Here is a 19,672-nt window from a genome sequence, read left to right as displayed (position 1 = left end):
AAACCATGCTTGCGTTTGACATTGAAATAGATTCCGGTAACCCAGTTTGCTCCACCTTTCTTTCTCTATATTACCATTTTTGTGGCTCGCTTTCAGCTAGTTTTTTTTATTTCAGAAACAAAATAATTTTGGATCTCACCGAAATATGCAAAAAATCAGAAAGTATTTTGAATTTCGAAACTTTATTTAATTTTAATGAATTAAGACATAATTTAAATTTATTTTGAAATCAATTTGAATCCGCCTCGAAATTTTAGGGTTGAAAATATTTTGGACCCACCGAAATATGCGAAATTTCACTGAAATTTCGTTGAAATTTTCAACCCTACTATTATGTCTAAATTTTCACAGCAGATTATAAAATAAGCATGTCACAACATAATGTAACAACCGTAAACTGAACCCAAATTAATCCCAATCGAGTTGACTATACTTAAATGCGACTGTAACTATATGTATTGTATTTACTTATGTAATGGGAGAAGCAAGTATATCCACCTTTGCATTGCTATGAACCCGTACGGCCAACCATTTATTATAGAATTCAATAGTGCTTGAACTTGGCAAGAGAGAATCCAATATGGTCTATTGAGCAGAGATTTTGTTCTACTAATCCACATAGTTTCTAAATAGAGGAGCACTAACTGAACGTAAGGTCAATGCCGGCCAAACAAATCATGGTCCATTAGTTCATGCATGATGATTAACGCAGCACGCAAGAAGTAGAATATTGTATGAGAGAGGAGAGGTGACCTTGCGTGCTCAAGAAACTTAGTGCAACATCTCTCTCATTTGGTGCAACAAGTTGGCAGAATAGTTACATGGCTCGAAAACGATCGATCCACCACTAGTACTGCACCATATGGCTACAGCGACCAACAGTACGGATGCTGTCTAGCTGGGTGCAAACTGCAAACACGGCGACATCCTTTCGATCAAATCGCCTCCGGTACTATAAAGTAATAGGTGCACATCGATCAAGGTGCAACTCAAGCTACAAGCTATAGCAGGTTAGAGACATGCATCATTGACCCTACACGCGTAGTACTACGGTTGGGCGGGCGTCCACGTTTGCAACCCATTGTGTGGAAGTACTACTGCCTGTTTTCGTTGCACCTGCACCCTAGCTAGCTAGCCACAAGAATATAGTACTCCCTCCGGTCCTTTTTACTCTGCATATTAGGTTTGTCCGAAATCAATCTTATTCAACTTTGACCAAGTTTATAAAAAAAATTATAAACATTCACATAACAACACCAATATCTTTAGATTCATCTTGAAATATATTTTCATATTATATTTATTAGATATTATAGATGCTAATAATTTTTAATATAAATTTGGTCAAATTTAGCAAAGTTTGATTTTCGGCAAAACCAATGTGCAGAGTAAAAAGGACCAGAGGGAGTACTGCCTAGCAATAGCAAGGCATAACCGGTAGTCAATCCCTATTTTGGCTTCTATGCGACCAATTAACTAGAGTATGTTGAAAAGGAAATGAACAAGGGAGGAGGTGGTGGTAGGTGCTCGATCGATCTCGAGCCCGCACTCTCAAATCTCCATCCAGTGAAGTGGATATCCACCAGCAGAAGGCCGGCTAGCTAGCTAGCAACTTGTTGTGATGGACCTGCATGCCTGCCCATAGGCCTTGGCACCTTCACTCAAGTGTCGCAAGCTCGCAACTGTACGTACCAGTGTTGTGCTTTTTTATCTCTGGTGCTCACCTCTTCTTCTTTTTTTGACGTGGTGCTCACCTCTTTTTTTTAGGAGTTTTTGGTGCTCACCTCTTTCTGTTCTTGTTAGCAATGGACTTGTGTGCGTAAGCAATCAATACGGATGTAACCTTTGCTAGTTCGGTCTAATGAAATGGACCAGAAAATTTTTAGGCCCAGACCGTAGAACAAAATGTTCTACGGTATTTCAATGGACCAGAAAAATCATTACATGTCTAGTGTTAGCTAAGCCTCTGTTTCGAGTTATAGGATCTTCAAATTATTATTTTTGAATTTGACGTATATAGACTCCCAAGCATCTATTTCAAAAAAATTAGGCCCAGACCGTAGAACAAAATGTTCTACGGTATTTCAATAGACTCCTAACGCATCTATGTCAGAATCATTCATAGGTTTGACCGCTGCTAAGTTTCGAATCATTTCTAAAGCGCGCTCCGCTTCAAGATTCAGGATATCGTTCACGGAATTTCCCCTGGTAACAGTCCAAGCGTTATCGCGCGGAATCTCTGACCACACCCCCCTACTGGTTGACTCTAGTGAGGCAACGCTTATGGGAACAAAAATACTTTCTCCTTCGAATTGGCGTGATTCGAAAGAGAAGGCTTTTTGGATCTGATAGCCAGGGAATGGGCTAAAGATGCAGGAGGTCGGACCTTCGTTAAGCGATGGCAGAATAAGATTAGGCACTTGAGAAGCTTCTTACGTGGGTGGGCTAAACATCTTGGTGGGGTTTATAAGGCTGAAAAGGAAAGGCTCCTTACACTTATTCAGTCCCTAGATTTAAAAGCCGAGTCCACAATTCTAGAGACCGCAGAGCTTCATGCTAAAATTGATGCGGAGATGAGATGGAAAGAACTTCTCCGTGAAGAGGAATTGAAGTGGGCGTTGCGAGCTAAGGTTCGCAAAGTTGTCCAGGGGGACGCGAACACTCAATTCTTTCACATGATCGCTAATGGCAAGCACAGAAAGAAAAGAATCTTTTAGCTTGAGCAAGACGAAGGAACGATTTTAGGATAGGAAAACCTAAAATTATACATAACCGAATACTACAAGCAGTTGTTTGGGCCTCCGGAGGATAATTGTGTATCCCTGGATGAGTCTAGGATTGAAGATGTTCCTCAACTTGCTGCAGATGAGAATGATATTTTGACAGCCCCATTTTCGGAGAAAGAGGTGTTTGAAGCCATTTCACAGATAAAAACAATAACGCTCCAGGGCCGGATGGATTTCCGGTGGAGTTTTATAAAAAGTGCTGGCATATTATTAAGGAGGATTTGATACCGATGTTCCATGATTTATTCTCTGGACAGCTTCAATTGTTTCACCTGAATTTTGGAATGATAACTCTGCTTCCTAAGAAAATAGAGGCTGTGAGAATTGAGCAGTTCAGGCCGATCTGTCTTCTTAACGTTAGTTTCAAGATTTTCACCAAGGTAGGGACTAATAGGCTCACGCAGATTGCATATTTTGTGGTGCAGCATTCCCAAATTGCTTTCATGCCGGACAGAAACATCCTAGAAGGGGTTGTGGTCCTTCATGAAACGCTCCACGGAATTCACACGAAAAAACTAGATGGAGTTGTTTTCAAGGTGGATTTCGAGAAAGCGTATGCTAAAGTCAAATGGCCCTTTCTTCAACAGACCTTACGTATGAAAGGTTTTGATCAAGCATGACGACGTCAGGTAGAATCTTTCACGCAAAAAGGGACTGTTGGAATTAAAGTGAATGACGACATAGGTCATTATTTCCACACACATAAGGGCCTGAGACAAGGTGATCCGATGTCTCCTATTTTGTTCAACATTGTTGTCGATATGTTGGAAATTCTAATAGGAAGAGGAGGCTAGTCAGGTAGGTGGCCTGGTGCCTCATCTAGTTGATGGAGGTGTGTCTATCTTACAGTACCCGATGATACTATCATCTTTATGGAGCATGACTTGGCAAAAGCAAGAAACATGAAGCTGGTGTTATGCTTATTTGAACAATTGACCGGGTTAAAGATTAACTTCCATAAAAGCGAATTATTCTGTTTTGGAAGAGACAATGAGGAACAAGAGGCTTATAGGCAATTGTTTGGGTGTGAATTGGGGGCTTTACCTTTTACATGTTTAGGTATACCAATTCACCATCGTAAGCTAACAAACAGAGAATGAAAGTGCATTGAGGACGGATTTGAGAAGAAACTGAGCTGCTGGAAGGGCAAGCTCATGTCATATGGAGGCCGATTAATTCTTATTAATTCAGTTCTCACGAGTATGCCTATATTTCTCTTGTCTTTTTTTGAGGTTCCAGTTGGAGTTAGGAAAAGGCTGGACTTCTATCGATCCCGATTCTTCTGGCAGAGTGATGAACTAAACCGAAAATATAGGCTAGCCAAATGGGACATTATTTGTAGACCAAAAGACCAAGGGGGTCTTGGCATTGAGAATCTTGAAGTGAAGAACATGTGCCTTCTCAGTAAGTGGCTGTATAAGTTATCTGTTGAAATGGAGGCCACATGGGCGCAAATTCTCCGTAGTAAGTACCTTCACTCCAAAACTTTGTCTCAGGTAACAGTGAGGCCGACGAATTCGCCTTTCTGGAAAGGACTGATGAGAGTTAAATCGGTTTTTTTCAATAGGACAAAGTTTATATTAGGAAATGGTACCACCACGAGATTCTGGGAGGATACTTGGCTAGGGGAAACACCCCTAGCGCTTCAATATCCGTCCCTGTATCGCATTGTTCAACAACTGGACGATTCCGTTGCATCAGTGCTTCAGTCCATACCCCTCAATATTCACTTCAGGAGGACGCTTGCCGGAAGCCGTTGGGAAACCTGGATCCATCTTGTGAGGAGACTGATGGAGGTTCAGCTGTCTCAACAGCCCGACTAGTTGCGCTGGAAGCTTACTAGAAATGGAGAGTTTTCGGTTAAATCCATGTATATGGATGTTATCAATTCTAACTCTATTCTTAGTTCCAAACATGTTTGGAAAGTCAACGTTCCTTTGAAAATTAAAGTGTTTATGTGGTTTGTGCATAAACAAGTTATTTTAACTAAGGACAACCTGACAAAACGCAATTGGACAGGACCTACAAGATGTAGTTTTTGTAATATGGATGAATCCATCAAACACCACTTTCTTGATTGCCCCCATTAGCAAAACTTTTATGGCGGTCGGTTCATATAGCGTTTAACATTACTCCTCCGAATTCTGTTAGCACGTTATTTAGGACGTGGCTTAACGGGATAGATCCCGAAACAGCAAGACACGTTCGCGTAGGAGCATGTGCTTCATTATGGGCAGTTTGGAACTGCATAAATGATTTAGTTTTTAACAGAACAACAAATATGCATTTTTTGCACGTTATCTTCCGAGCCACTGCGTTGATCCGTATGAGATCGCTACTCACTCCGACGAAGGCCAGGGAGCGTTTGGTTACTGGATCTATCCGATGGCAGTTGGTAGCTCGGGCTATTTTCAACCGGTTTGGATGACGGTCATGTAATATGATAGGCAATTAGTTTTCCTATCTTTTTTTTGCCAGCCGGTTGTGGCCTCGTGTATGCTTACTTTGTTTTGCTCTTTGTGAGCTTTTTTCCTTTCGTTCGGACTGTAAGACCTTTATCGAACCATTTTGCTTATTTATATAAGTTGGCCGCATGCATCTTTTTGATGCAGAGGCCGAGGAGTCCCCTTTTTGAAGAAAAACCCAGTTCAGTCTGCATGTACTTTATATTAAAATATTAAAACATCTTTTAATTTGAAATAGAGTGATATGTCATTAACGTGACCAATATGTGACAGCTAGGAAGTGGCCGGCTTTGCCGTGTTCATGGTTGGTGGTACGCGCTAGAGAAGACACCACCCGGGGTCAATGAAAGCTACTTGATCGATTTACTGATTGTCCATTACAACCTACTAGCTGAGTCATACAAGAATGTGACCCAATAAGATACCGTGGGCGCGTGCACTGCCGACTGATCAAAACGGGTGGTTAAACCTTGCTCCTTTTCACCGACGCAACTACTCCCGCACCACCAGCTTTAAGCATGATCTACCTAGATCCTGTGCTCCGATCCCAAGTCAAGCAAGGTCCACTTTTTAAAATTTACAACCTATAAACTACTAGCAGCTTGGAGCCACCAGTACTGGTAGTCTTGCTTGATCATGCAGGCAGGACTAGCTGGATATAGATTGAGTAAAGACTTTTGATGGTAACACTAACATGGTCAATAGTGGCAATCCATTCCCTCTAATTCATTAAAGAAAACTACCCAAGCACCTGCTAGCTGGAATCTTATCTCCCCATGACATGGTTGCACTTTCTGGCTTTATGGTCAACCTAGTAAATCATGGTTCACGATTAGCCCAACACGTACGTAGAAGAAGACGTGAGAGAAAACCGGCTGTTTGGCACACAGGTGACATGCGTGCTCAAGAAAAGTAGGCACTGATATGATATTGCCCAAGGGAGTAAACAAAGTTGATAGAAAGCAACCAACGCATAAACCAAAAACCACAAATGCGTGTACAGCTAGCCATCGACCATATAGCGTCGCCAGTTAGAACTTAACGCTAACAACGACCTCACGGCTGAAGGAAGGCCCTGGTGTACTATAGTAGTACTCCACACATTTTTATGTACTTCGCATATTAGCTTTTATCTCAAGTCAAAATCTATAAAAATTTATACAAAAAATACTTCCATTATATCAAATCAAATCATCATCCAATATATTTTCATACTATATATTTGTTATTTTGAAAGCTCAGATTATTTTTAATAAACTTGATCAAATTTGTAAAGTTTGACTTCGGTCAAGAAGGAGGGAGTACTAGCTAAGTATAGTAAGAACACGCAAGCATGAGATCTGCATGCCGCGTGCAGGTGACAAATGTGGCATGTACCTTGTGCGCGCGTGCATCAGGCATGTGCCCTGCCTTTGGACACATACCAATTGACCTATACCCAACGAGAATATACTGCTACTGCTTAGCTATGATGATTCGTGGGACCGGTGGATGGGCAGTCCTATCTTAACAGGCTAGTTGTGGTGCAGACTAGCTGCTAGTTGTGGTGCATACTAGCTGCATATCGTGTGCATCCTTTTTGGCATTTTACCAGAAAAAAGATCCGTATCATCCGTTATATATATTTCAAAAGGAAAAAGGTAGTGCGTGGTAGTAGGTGCTCGCTTGACCTCGATCTCGATCGAGTATACACTCTGTCACTCGCTCTGGTGAAGCGATCTCCTACTCCACTATGCCTAGCTTGCCGTGATGGAGCTCCCATCTCCTGCATGCCTTGCCCACCAAAAAAGGTTACTCCCCGTCTCAGTACTGTGCGAGTGGAGCCTCATTCACATGTTGCATCTTTTTCCCGCCAAGCCAGCGATCGACTTGCACCACGCATATATTTTCCAGATCGGCCTGCTGTGATGTGGAGTGGTCCACCAAGTTTCCTACCTCGATTAAGAAACGAGCAGAAGATCTCTTGGCAGGTAGGTTGATCCATCGCTTTGTGCTCGTACTCGTACGTCGGTACGTGCCGCATGGAATGTCTCCTACATATGTGTATATAGAGCGAGAGCGACAGCGCTTTTATGCCTGTCCGGCTTTCCGCCAGCTCCGCGGATATGTGGAGCGCGTATTCTCCAGCTCCAGCATGCAGCTCCGCGAGCTGAGTCTGGAGCGGAGGGACTCCGAACGCTCCCAAAGGTCTGCGCGAGATCGGGTGGCCGGTCGTGATGATATCGATCATCTCTCACCTATACCCATACATATATTGATATACTATATTTCATGCGTCGCTGCCGGCACCCTGTTCATTGGCGTGGAGGTACCACGGATCGCACAACCGGGCGCTACAACATCAAAAGCATGTATAGTACCACGACTGATCTATCCGTGCTCTCGTCGCTGTCTGCATGTCAGAAAGTAGCTAGCACGCACAAAATTGTCCCAGTGCTGCCACCTGCTACACGCTATGGTTTAATTCTTCGATTTTATAGTACGTACCACTCTCTCCCCAAAGAGTTGTTGCTTGATGAAGATCATATAGATTTGCCTCGAGTAATTCTTTTATTAATACTACCCCGTATGTGTCAACAGAAACACTAATATTCAAACTTGTGTTCTGAAGACATAAGGCCGGCCGGACTATGTATAAAAACCTCAGCTTTTCGATCGGGCCATGGGTACGTAGCAGGCTAGTTTGTACTTACGCATTTTGTTTTGCGGGTAGCATTAAGATTATTTGCACGTCACGTCGTTAAGACTTCTTAAAATCAAAGCTAACATAATTGAACACCAGTAGCTGTCAAATGCGTGTGGTTAATGGATGGATTTGTAGACGCGTGGGAGGAACACGCATAGGCATAACCTAGTTGGAGTGTAGCTAATGATCGAGGTTCGCCACGGTAGAAAAAGAATTAATGAGGTTTTTGAGGAACGTACGACTCGCCATCTTCGTGCAAGCCTTAATCAACTGATGTTCGTATATTTGTGTACTCGATAGACAATTACTACTTAGTTACGTTCTCCTTTCCATGTCGTGCACGCAAATATACGTACGTACACTTGCGTACCTGCATCATGAGCGGCATGTCGAGCGCCGGCACGTCGGGCGACGGCTCCGGCAGCAGCTCCTCCTTGGGGATCACCATCGGGTGGTCCAGGTGCTTCACGTCCTCCAGGCTGCACGCGGCCATGGCCTCCACGAACCACGCGCCCTCGCCGGTGCACGCCACCCTCACCTCGCCGCCCTCCACCTCCGGCTCCAGGAACCGTCCGGCGAACGGGTAGTAGTCCACCAGCGCCTTCCCCAGGGCCTCCCGCACCACCCTTGCAGGGCTGGCGGCAACTTCTCCCTCGCCGACGGCGGCGTCGACCCGCGTTGCGCCATCGAACGCGTGCAGCGACAGGACGAGGTGGCGCAGCCCCGGCACGCGGTCCAGAGACGACAGCCGCAGCGTCTCCCCGGCCGGCGTCGGCGACGTCGGCACCACCAGCGACTTGCTCGTCCTCGTCACCGCGAACCCCATAGCTACCGATTCCTAGCCCTGGTTCTTCTACTTTAAGGTTTCGTTGCTCGGTTAATGCACGCGTGCTTAGTTATATGCGAGGTGTGTGCGTGTGCGTGTGCAAGCCATGTGTGTGTAGCTGTGTATATATAGACGATTGCTTCTCGTTGGTAGTAGGTGAAATGAGGAAGGATTAATGGTGGGCCCTACATGCACTTGACCAGGCTCGATCGTATCTCTTGTACACCCATGTGCATGGTGGATGCAAAGCCTCCATGGAATCGCATACGCGTTGTGCATGTTGTTGTTACGGTGGTTAATTACTTAATTGTGTACGCCATCATTATCATTGGAGAAAAGGAAATCCACTGCGTACCAAAAGCTAGCTCATTCCGCCTCAACCATGGAGAAGCGGGCACGGTCGCTGGCGCTGTTGATCATCTGGTTTGTTTGGCGTGAGCGCAACGCGCGCATCTTCCGCGAGACTGAACTCTCCGTTGGCCAAGAGCTGGAACTGATCTCGGACGAAGTCCGTACCTGGGTGTTGGCGGGGGCCCGTCACGTAGCCTGTCGCGAGTAATTGTCATGAGGCATTGTTTTTCTTCTCTCTTCCCTTTTAGTACCTCTTGGTACCCCCTGTACAGTTTGGCTATCAGCCGCTCCTTCTGAATGTGCTCAGTTCCCCTGCGTTTATTTTCAAAAAAAAAAAGCTAGCTCATTGTAGGTCGGTTTTTTTCTTCTCTTTCTAAATGTTAGTCATAATTGTTAAGTAAATCTAATCGTCAGATTTGCATATCCAGGTCGTGAAAAGCAAAAAATCGAGCATCGTCTATTAATTTGTAGCTTTTTCATTTGAAGTGGTTGTTAAGTCCACTTTGCTTGTTTAGCTAGAGATAGGATCGTAAGACTCTAGGATCAAAAGATCTCTAGCTAGTTTGAGTGTTCGTATCAAGGACTCAAGGTAACTTGCAAGTTGTTCCGTAGCTATTTATGTATTAGTCTATGATAGGTCCATTTCAAGCTACGCATTACATGCCTTGAAGAAATTTGCAAAAGTTGCTTCCACAGGTTGATATCTGCTTAACCACGGGCGAAGAAATAACTTTTCAAGTCTTTTAGTCCACGCACAAGTCAGAGTGGTTTTTCAATGATGATGTAGTAGGTTATCTCCTAGCTAGAGCGGTGGGTAGTGTTGGCATTATGTCGAATATGTGTAGGAAGTTGGCTACAATTGGACTTCTAATCAACGGAGAGTTAGATCTTTGAGTCAAACACGAGTAACCCGGACCTAATATATAAACCCAAATGATAAGTGTCACCGTGGCACGAAGCACTCCGGCCCTTATGTTTTTTAAACTAAAATTACCATCCGAAAAGAAAAACAAACCCAAAAAAACTGAAACTTATAATCCGAAAATAAAGTTGCTATACTTGACAATTAAAGTTAGCATTCTCGCGTCACTTGCCATAAAAAAGTTCAGAGTTGCCATGTGTTCTTGCCACATGTGTGTCACTTATTAGGGTCCTATATAAAAACATTGCTAGGTAGCCAATGTATAAGCTGGTATGCTAGGCACGTGATCACAAGAAAAATTATCCTCATAGCCTGAACGACAGTATTAGATGGTCGTGAGAGACGTTGTTTGATTTCTCTCGAAACAGGCTTTCGCCTTCCTTTATAATTAAAGGCACAAATGGCTGAACCGATACAAAATGATGAGAAAATCCTCATACAAGCAGGTCAAAGAAAATAAAACGGCACCGAGCAAGTGGCAGGACCACGAACCCAACAGCGAACATGAAACCAGGAGAAACCACCCCTAACACACGACACCAACTACTACTAGACAAGACACTAGCCGAGTCGCCTCGAGAAACCACCGCTCCTTGTGGTACCGAACACACCAAGCCGTCTCGGGAAGGGGCCGCCTCGCTGTTGAGGCCGCCCCCTCGCTTCGGGCCATGGAGCTCCGTGATTGCCAAGAGACATCAAGGACCGAGAACTAAGACCACGGGGACACGTCTATGAGATAGAAGACCACTAAACTACCACTTCGCCAGAGTTGATAACGCGAAAAGCCAGGGAGAGGCACACCCGACGCCGTAGGCCATCTGGAACTGAGAGAGATCGAGGCTCCACAACTATGCCCTCAAGAAGGTGATGACGCCAGACGACACCGTCATCAAGTCCGAGAGGATGGACAAGGGTTTTTACCCTCGAGCCCTGGCACCATGTAGGAACCCACAACGACGCCCCCAAGAGAGAAGTGACACCCCTAGGTGCCGCCGTTGTCGGCGTCGGAGCACAGAGCTTTCACTCGGACCTACACAAAAACCACCAGCAGACTCAAAGTTGCCAGCCCACCCCAAAGAGAGGGTCGCGACCGCCGATGAAAGTCCTCCAGATCTTGCTGGATTTTACTATTGGGTGGGTAAAATCTTTGGTTGGACATATCCTGAAACTTTAGGCCAAATCCATTTTTGGATCACTCAGCCGAAGCCATGACGACACCAGGGCCACCCTCCACCCCTCCCCTTGCTACCCACATAGCCAAGCGGAGACGCCACCACCGTTGCCATGCCGCAGAGCCAACCATGCAGATGCACCACCCAGGACAGCTGGCCCGACATCCAAGATGAACCCACACCATCAGAACACTAGGACGATCAAGAGCCAGGCACCAGGGAATGGACAACAACAGAGAAGAACCACCATTGGTCGGGCCGGACATCCACGATGCCAGTCCATGCGCAAGGAACCCCACTTAGGCCTGTGGCGTGGATCACTGGGGCCAACCGACATCGTTGCCAGGGCAACCCTCGAAGACGGGCCACTGGAGCGGTGAGCTTCCAAGGGCCGGAATCGGTCCAGCCCGCGGCAACCTAACCCTAGATCTGCACACCATCAGCCACCGAGTGCCCTGCATGCCCTCCCGGCTGTCGCCAGCCATAGCCTAGCCCAAGCACCCCTCCTCCGAGACGGGGAGGAGAGTTGCCAAAGGAAGGACAAGGTAGATCTGGTGCCTGCCCAAGCATGAGCACACCCAAGCTCGCTTGCGCAACACCATCACGTGAGCCATCATCGTCCGCTGCCGCCACCGAGCCCAGACCCGCCGCCGCACACCACCTCGCACACATGCGGGGTGTCCACCGACCACCTTCGAGACCACCTTCACGAGAACCACCGAGCAGGACCACACAACGGCCACGCCATAACCCGCCTGCCCCGCCGCTGATGCGCCACTAGCACGCTATGCCAGGAAGATAGCGGGAACCACGCCGCCGAGCCCCGCGCATCTCGGCGCTCCCACACGGACGCGCCTGCCCCGCACCAGGCGTCCACACCAGAAGGAGAGAGTTGCCCCGCCACCAGCCACCAAGAGGGTCTTTGTCCAAGCGGCTCCAGCTGGCGGTGGCGGGGAGGGAGGGAGCAGGGTGAGGACCTGGGGGCGCACCATGATACGTCTCCAATGTATCTATAATTTTTGATTGTTCCATGCTATTATATTATCCATCTTGGATGTTTTATATGCATTTATATGCTATTTTATATGATTTTTGGGACTAACCTATTAACCTAGAGCCCAGTGCCAGTTTCTGTTTTTTCCCCTTGTTTTTGAGTATTGCCGAAAAGGAATACCAAACAGAGTCCAATTGACCTGAAAATTGACGGAGATTTTTTATAGACCAGAAGAAGCCCCCGAAGCAAAAGAGTTGGGCCAGAAGAGTCCCGAGCCAACCACGAGGGTGGAGGGCGCGCCCTAGCCCCTGGACATGCCTTCCTACCTCATGGCTGACTCGGGGACCCCCCCTGACGTGAAACCGATGCCAAAAATTCCTATAAATATAGAAACTTCCAGAACAGAACCAAGATCGAGAGTTCTGCCGCCGCAAGCCTCTGTAGCCACGAAAAACCAATTAGGAGCCTATTTTGGCACCATGCCGGAGGGGGAATCCATCACCGGTGGCCATCTTCATCATCCCGATGCTCTCCATGACGAGGAGGGAGTAGTTCACCCTCGGGGCTGAGGGTATGTACAAGTAGCTATGTGATCTCTCTCTCTCTCTCTCTCTCTCTGTCTCTGTCTCTCTCTTGTGTTCTTGATATGTCATGATCTTGATGTACCGCGAGCTTTGCTATTATAGTTGGATCTTATGGTGTTCCTCTCCCTCTACCTTCTTGTAATGGATTGAGTTTTTCCTTTGAAGTTATCTTATCGGATTGAGTCTTTAAGGATTTGAGAACACTTGATGTATGCCTTGCATGTGCTTATCTGTGGTGACAATGGGATATTCATGTGATCCACTTGATGTATGTTTTGGTGATCAACTTGCGGGTTCTGTGACCTTGTGAACTTATGCATAGGGGTTGGCACATGTTTTCATCTTGACTCTCCGGTAGAAACTTTGGGGCACTCTTTGAAGTTCTTTGTGTTGGTTTGCATAGATGAATCTGAGATTGTGTGATGCATATCGTATAATCAAACCCACGGATACTTGTGGTGACATTGGAGTATCTAGGTGACATTAGGGTTTTGGTTGATGTGTGTCTTAAGGTGTTATTTTACTATGAACTCTAGGGATGTTTGTGACACTTATAGGAATAGCCCAATGGATTGAGCGGAAAGAATAACTTTGAGGTGGTTTCGTACCCTACAATAATCTCTTTGTTTTTGTTCTCCGCTATTAGTGACTTTGGAGTGACTCTTTGTTGCACGTTGAGGGATTGTTATATGATCTAATTATGTTATCATTGTTGAGAGAACTTGCACTAGTGAAAGTATGAACCCTAGGCCTTGTTTCTAAGCATTGCAATACCGTTTTCGCTCACTTTTATCGCTTGCTACCTTGCTGTTTTTATATTTTCATATTACAAAAACCTATATCTACCATCCATATTGCACTTGTATTACCATCTCTTCACCGAACTAGTGCACCTATACAATTTACCATTGTATTGGATGTGTTGGGGACACAAGAGACTCTTTGTTATTTGCTTGCAGGGTTGTTTGAGAGAGGCTATCTTCATCCTACGCCTCCCATGGATTGATAAACCTGAAGTCATCCACTTGAGGGAAATTTGCTACTATCCTACAAACCTCTGCACTTGGAGGCCCAACAACGTCTACAAGAAGAAGGTTGGGTAGTAGACATCAAGCTCTTTTATGGCGCCATTGCCGGGGCGGCTATGTAAGCGGCACTCATATCCCGTCAAAGAAGCTCTTTTCTGGCGCCGTTGCCGGGGAGGTTAGTGCTTGAAGGTTGATACATCTCCAATGTATCTATAATTTATGAAGTATTCATGCCATGTTTACAATAATTTATATGGTTTTGGTATGATTTGCATGGGACTAACCTGGACTAATGTTGTTTTTAGTTGAACTACCGTGGTGTTATTTTTTGTGCAGAAACGAAAGTTCTCCAAATGAGCTGAAACTTTTTTGACGATTTTTCTGGAACAAAAGAGACCCCCGAAGCTTCGTTGGAGGGCTAGAAGAGCCACGAGGAGGGCACAACCCACTGGGGCGCGCCTGGGCCCTTGCCCGTGCCTCGGTGTATCATGGTCACCTCGAGGCCCATCTGAATGTGAGACCGATGCCAAAAATTCCTATAAATAGAGAAACCATCAGAAATAACCCTAGAATGGAAGTTCCGCCGCTGCAAGCCTCTGTAGCCACCGAAAACCAATCGGGACCCCGTTCCGGCACCCTGCCAAAGATCATCTCCGGTGGCCATCTTCATCATCCCGGCGGCCACCACGATGAGGAGGGAGTAGTCCACCCTCGGGGTTGAGGGTTTGTACCAGTAGCTATGTGTTTAATCTCTCTCGCGCGCGATCTTGAGAGGTCACGATCTTGATGTATCATGGGCTTTGCTAACATAGATGGATCATATGATGTTTCTCCCCTCTCTACACTTGTTGTGATGAATTGAGTCTTTACCCTTTGAAGTTTTGTCTTGTCGGATGGAATGTTTGATACATCTCCGTCGTATCTATAATTTTTGATTGTTTGATACCAATATTATTCAATTTTCATATACTTTTGGGAACTTTTTATACTATTTTTGGGACTAACATATTGATCCAGTGCCCAGTGCCAGTTCATGTTTGTTGCATGTTTTATGTTTCGCAGAAACCCAATATCAAACGGACTCCAAACGCGATAAAAACAGACGAAGAATTATTTTGGGATATTTATAATTTTTGGGAAGTAAAATCAACGCGAGACGGTGCCCGAGGGGGCCAGGAGATAGGGGGCGCGCCCCCGGGAGGCAGGCGTGCACTGGACTCTCCTGGGCCCCCCGTAAGGCGGTTGACGCTCTTCTTTTGCCGCAAGAAAGCTAATTTTACGAGAAAGATCTGGGCGAAAGATTCACCCCAATCGGAGATACGGATCTCTGGATATAAAAGAAATGGTGAAGGGGCAGAATCTGAGAACGCAGAAACAGAGAGAGATAGAGAGGCAGATCCAATCTCGGAGGGGCTCTCTCCCCTCCCACACCATGGGAGCCAAGGACCAGAGGGGAAACCCTTCTCCCATCTATGGAGAAGGTCAAGGAAGAATAATAATAATGGGGGCTCTCTCCCCCTTGCTTCCGGTGGCGCCGGAGCGCTGCCAGGGGCCATCATCATCACCGCTATCTTCACCAACACCTCCACCATCTTTACCAACATCTCCATCACCTTCCCCCATCTATATTCAGCGGTCCACTCTCCCGCAACCCGCTGTACCCTCTACTTGAACATGGTGCTTTATGCTTCATATTATTATACAATGATGTGTTGCCATCCTATGATGTCTGAGTAGATTTTCGTTGTCCTATCGGTGATTGATGAATTGATATGATTGGTTTGAGTTGCATGTTTTATTATTGGTGCTTTCCTATAGTGCTCTCCGTGTCGCGCAAGCGTGAGGGATTCTCGCTGTAGGGTTTGCAATATGTTCATGATTTGCTTATGGTGGGTGGTGTGAGTGACAGAAGCACAGACCCGAGTAAGTAGGTTGTTTGCGTATGGGATAAAGGGGACTTGATACTTTAATGCTATGGTTGGGTTTTACCTTAATGATCTTTAGTAGTTGCGGATGCTTGCTAGAGTTCCAATCATAAGTGCATATGATCCAAGAAGAGAAAGTATGTTAGCTTATGCCTCTCCCTCAAATAGAATTGCAATAGTGATTACCGGTCTAGTAACGTAGTCAATTGCTTAGGGACAATTTCACAACTCCTACCACCACTTTTCCACACTCGCTATATTTACTTTATTGCATCTTTATCTAATCAGCCCCTACTTTATATTTACATGTTCTTTATTATCTTGCAACCTATCCTATCACACCTACAAAGTACGTCAAGTTTCATACTTGTTCTAGGTAAAGCAAACACTAAGCGTGCATAGAGTCGTATCAGTGGCAGATAGGACTTCAGAGAATATTTGTTCTACCTTTAGCTCCTCGCTGGGTTCGACACTCTTACTTATCGAAAGAGGCTACAATTATCCCTTATACTTGCGGGTCATCAAGACCTTTTTCTGGCGCCGTTGCCGGGGAGTCATAGCGTCGGGTGAATATTCTCATGTGTGCTTGTTTGCTTTATCACTAAGTAATTTTTATTTGCTGTTCTTAGTTGTTCTCTATCTTTAGTTATGGATATGGAACACAAAATACCAAAAAAATTAGGTGTACTTGCTACTCATGGAGATGGGGAACCTCCTAAAACCCTCGATGCTCGTGATGTGAAAAAATTATGTACTACTTTGATAATCCTGAGAAAACCCCATTCAATTATGTTATGGGAGACACGTTGGATCAACTTGAATACTTTGGGGATTATCACTTGACACAAAAAGGGAAACTATTATGGGATCAAATTTATATGTTGTATTGGTATGCTAGTCAACTATGCTTGATACATGATTATACTTGTTGCTCTAGGATGAAGGCTCCACACCTTCCCTTTTCATGCAAATTCAATGATAATAAAACCTTAGCTTCTTATGCTAATGGTGTATATGATTACTATGATGTGGAACAAATAGAAGAATTTTTTGCTTTTATGGGTGCTTATGAGATTGAATCTATGTTTAAAGAGTTTGATGATTTTGATGATTCAGTTTATAGACCTGAAAATTTTGCTATACTTAAATATTGTTATAAGAATTATGAATATAATTACAATATTGATGCATTTATTGAGAAAGTCTCTGCTGTCCAAGAAGAGACTAATATTTTGCAGGAGTGTATGGAAGAAGAAATTGATGAAACTGTGAGCTCATTGGATGAAAAAGATGATGAGGAGAGCGAAGAACAAAAGGAGGAAGAGCGGATTAGCTACCCGTGCCCACCTTCTAATGAGAGTAACTCTTCAACTCATACATTGTTTAATTTCCCTTCGTGCTTACCAAAGGATGATTGCTATGATGATTGTTATGATCCCGTTGATTCTCTTGAATTACCCCTTTTTGATGATGCTTGCTATGCTTGTGTCCAAGATGCCAATATGAATTATGCTTATGGAGATGAACTTGCTATAGTTCCTTATGCTAAACATGAAATTTTTGCTACTGCACCCACGCATGATAGTTCTATTATCTTTTTGAATTCTCCCAACTACACTATATCGAAGAAGTTTGTGCTTACTAAGGATTATATTGATGGGTTGCGTTTTACTACTACACATGATAATTTTGATAGATATAATATGCATGTGCTTGATGCTCCTACTTGCAATTATTATGAGAGAGGAACTACATATCCACCTCTCTATGTTTCCAATATGATAAAATTGCAAGAAACTGCTTATACTATGCATTGGCCTTTACTATGTGTGTATGAATTGTTCTTTTATGACATGCCGATGCATAGGAAGAGAGTTAGAATTCGTTGTTGCATGATAGCTGTTACTTTGTGCTCACTACTAAATTACAAATCATTTTTAATTGAAATTGGCTTTGATATACCTTGGGATCCGGGTGGATCCATTAATTGAGCACTATATGCCTAGCTTAATGGCTTTAAAGAAAGCGCTGCCAGGGAGACAACCCGGAAGTTTTAGAGAGTCATTTATTTCTGTTGAGTGCTTTTATATAGTATAAAAACAAAAAAAATAAAGAGGGGAACCTAAAGACTTTTCCAAAAGGAAAGTGAAAGTGAGAAAGACAAGCATTGTTGAAGTGGGAGAGCTCCTTGAACTTTGTTCATGCTCACGGAAACTTTTTGAATCTTGATTACAGAAACTTTTAATCAAAAATAATTATCCCCTTGTACAATTCCATTGTATTATAAAAATAATGTGCCAAGGTTTGCCTTTAGGATGTTTACAATGCTTGTTGGTTTGTACGGTGCAGGACAGAAACTTTGGCTGTAGTGCTCGATTTTACATTTTTTGCTGGAACTTCAAATGGTTCTGATTCCTTTTGAACTGTCTTGATGTACAAATTTTTTATGTTTACTAATTTTGGTAGAATTTTTAGGGTACCATAAGTATGGTGAATGTTCAGATTGCTACAGACTGTTCTGTTTTTGTCAGATTCTGTTTTTGATGCATAGTTTACTTGTTTTGATGAATCTATCAATTTATATCAGTGGATTTAAGGCATGAAAAGGTTATATTACAGTAGACACATGGAAAAAAATATTAATTGTTTTGCAACAGTACTTAGAGTAGTGATTTGCTTTATTATACTAACGGATCTTACCGAGTTTTCTGTTGAAGTTTTGTGTGGATGAAGTGTCTAATCGAGGATGTCTCGATATGAGGAAAAGGAAGAGAGGCAAGAGCTCAAGCTTGGGGATGCCCGAGGCACCCCAAGTAAATATTCAAGGAGACTAAAGCGTCTAAGCTTGGGGATGCCCCGGAAGGCATCCCCTTTTTCTTCAACAAGTATCGGTATGTTTTCGGATTCCTTTCGTTTATGCGATATGTGCAAGTCTTGGAGCGTCTTTTGCATTTAGTTTTCGCTTTTCTTTTATGCACCATGCTGGTATGAGATAGTCCTTGGTTGATTTATAGAATTATATTTGCACTTCACTTATATATTTTTAGTATGGCTTTATAGAATGCTTTATGTGCTTCACTTATATCATTTGAAGTTCGGATTGCGTGTTTCTCTTCACATAGAAAACCGGCATCTGTAGAATGCTCTTTTGCTTCACTTATATTTGTTAGAGCATGGGCATATCTTTTGTAGAAAGAATTAAACTCTCTTGCTTCACTTATATCTATTTAGAGAGATGACAGGAATTGGTCATTCACATGGTTAGTCATAAAATCCTACATAAACTTGTAGATCGCTGAATATGATATGTTTGATTCCTTGCAATAGTTTTGCGATATAAAGATGGTGATATTAGAGTCATGATAGTGGGTGGTTGTGGATTGTAGAGACACTTGTGTTGAGGTTTGCAAGTCCCATAGCATGCATGTATGGTAACCATTGTGTGACAAATTTGAAGCATGGGGTGTTTCTTTGATTGTCTTCCTTATGAGTGGCGGCCGGGGACGAGCGACTGTCTTTTCCTACCAATCTATCCCCCTAGGGGCATATGCGTAGTAGTACTTTGCTTCGAGGGCTAATAAACTTTTGCAATAAGTATATGAGTTCTTTATGACTAATGTGAGTCCATGGATTATACGCACTTTTACCTTTCCATCATTGCTAGCCTCTTCGGTACCGCGCATTGCCCTTTCTTACCTCGAGAGTTGGTGCAAACTTCGCCGGTGCATCCAAACCCCGTCATATGATACGCTCTATAACACATAAGCCTCCTTATATCTTCCTCAAAACAGCCATCATACCTACCTATTATGGCATTTTCATAGCCATTCCGAGATATATTGCCATGCAACTTCCATCATCATCATATACATGACTTGAGCATTCACTATCATATTGCTTTGCATGATCGTAAGATAGCTAGCATGATGTTTT

General features: G+C 44.0%; 1 protein-coding gene across 1 annotated transcript in view; it reads right to left on the bottom strand.

The window, feature by feature from the left end:
- LOC119323777 (acyl transferase 4-like) overlaps positions 1–8,849 on the bottom strand; it is an 11,231-nt gene extending 2,382 nt beyond the window's left edge. The window contains exon 1 of the mRNA XM_037597493.1: positions 8,308–8,849. Coding sequence (XP_037453390.1) covers positions 8,308–8,763 — 456 coding nt within the window. The 5' untranslated portion in view covers positions 8,764–8,849. The remainder of the gene's footprint in view (positions 1–8,307) is intronic.
- Between the last annotated feature and the right edge of the window lie 10,823 nt (positions 8,850–19,672).

Source organism: Triticum dicoccoides, chromosome 1B (genome assembly GCF_002162155.2).
Source record: "Triticum dicoccoides isolate Atlit2015 ecotype Zavitan chromosome 1B, WEW_v2.0, whole genome shotgun sequence".
Taxonomy (NCBI): Eukaryota; Viridiplantae; Streptophyta; class Magnoliopsida; order Poales; family Poaceae; genus Triticum; species Triticum dicoccoides.
This window is presented reverse-complemented; position numbering and strand designations above follow the sequence as displayed.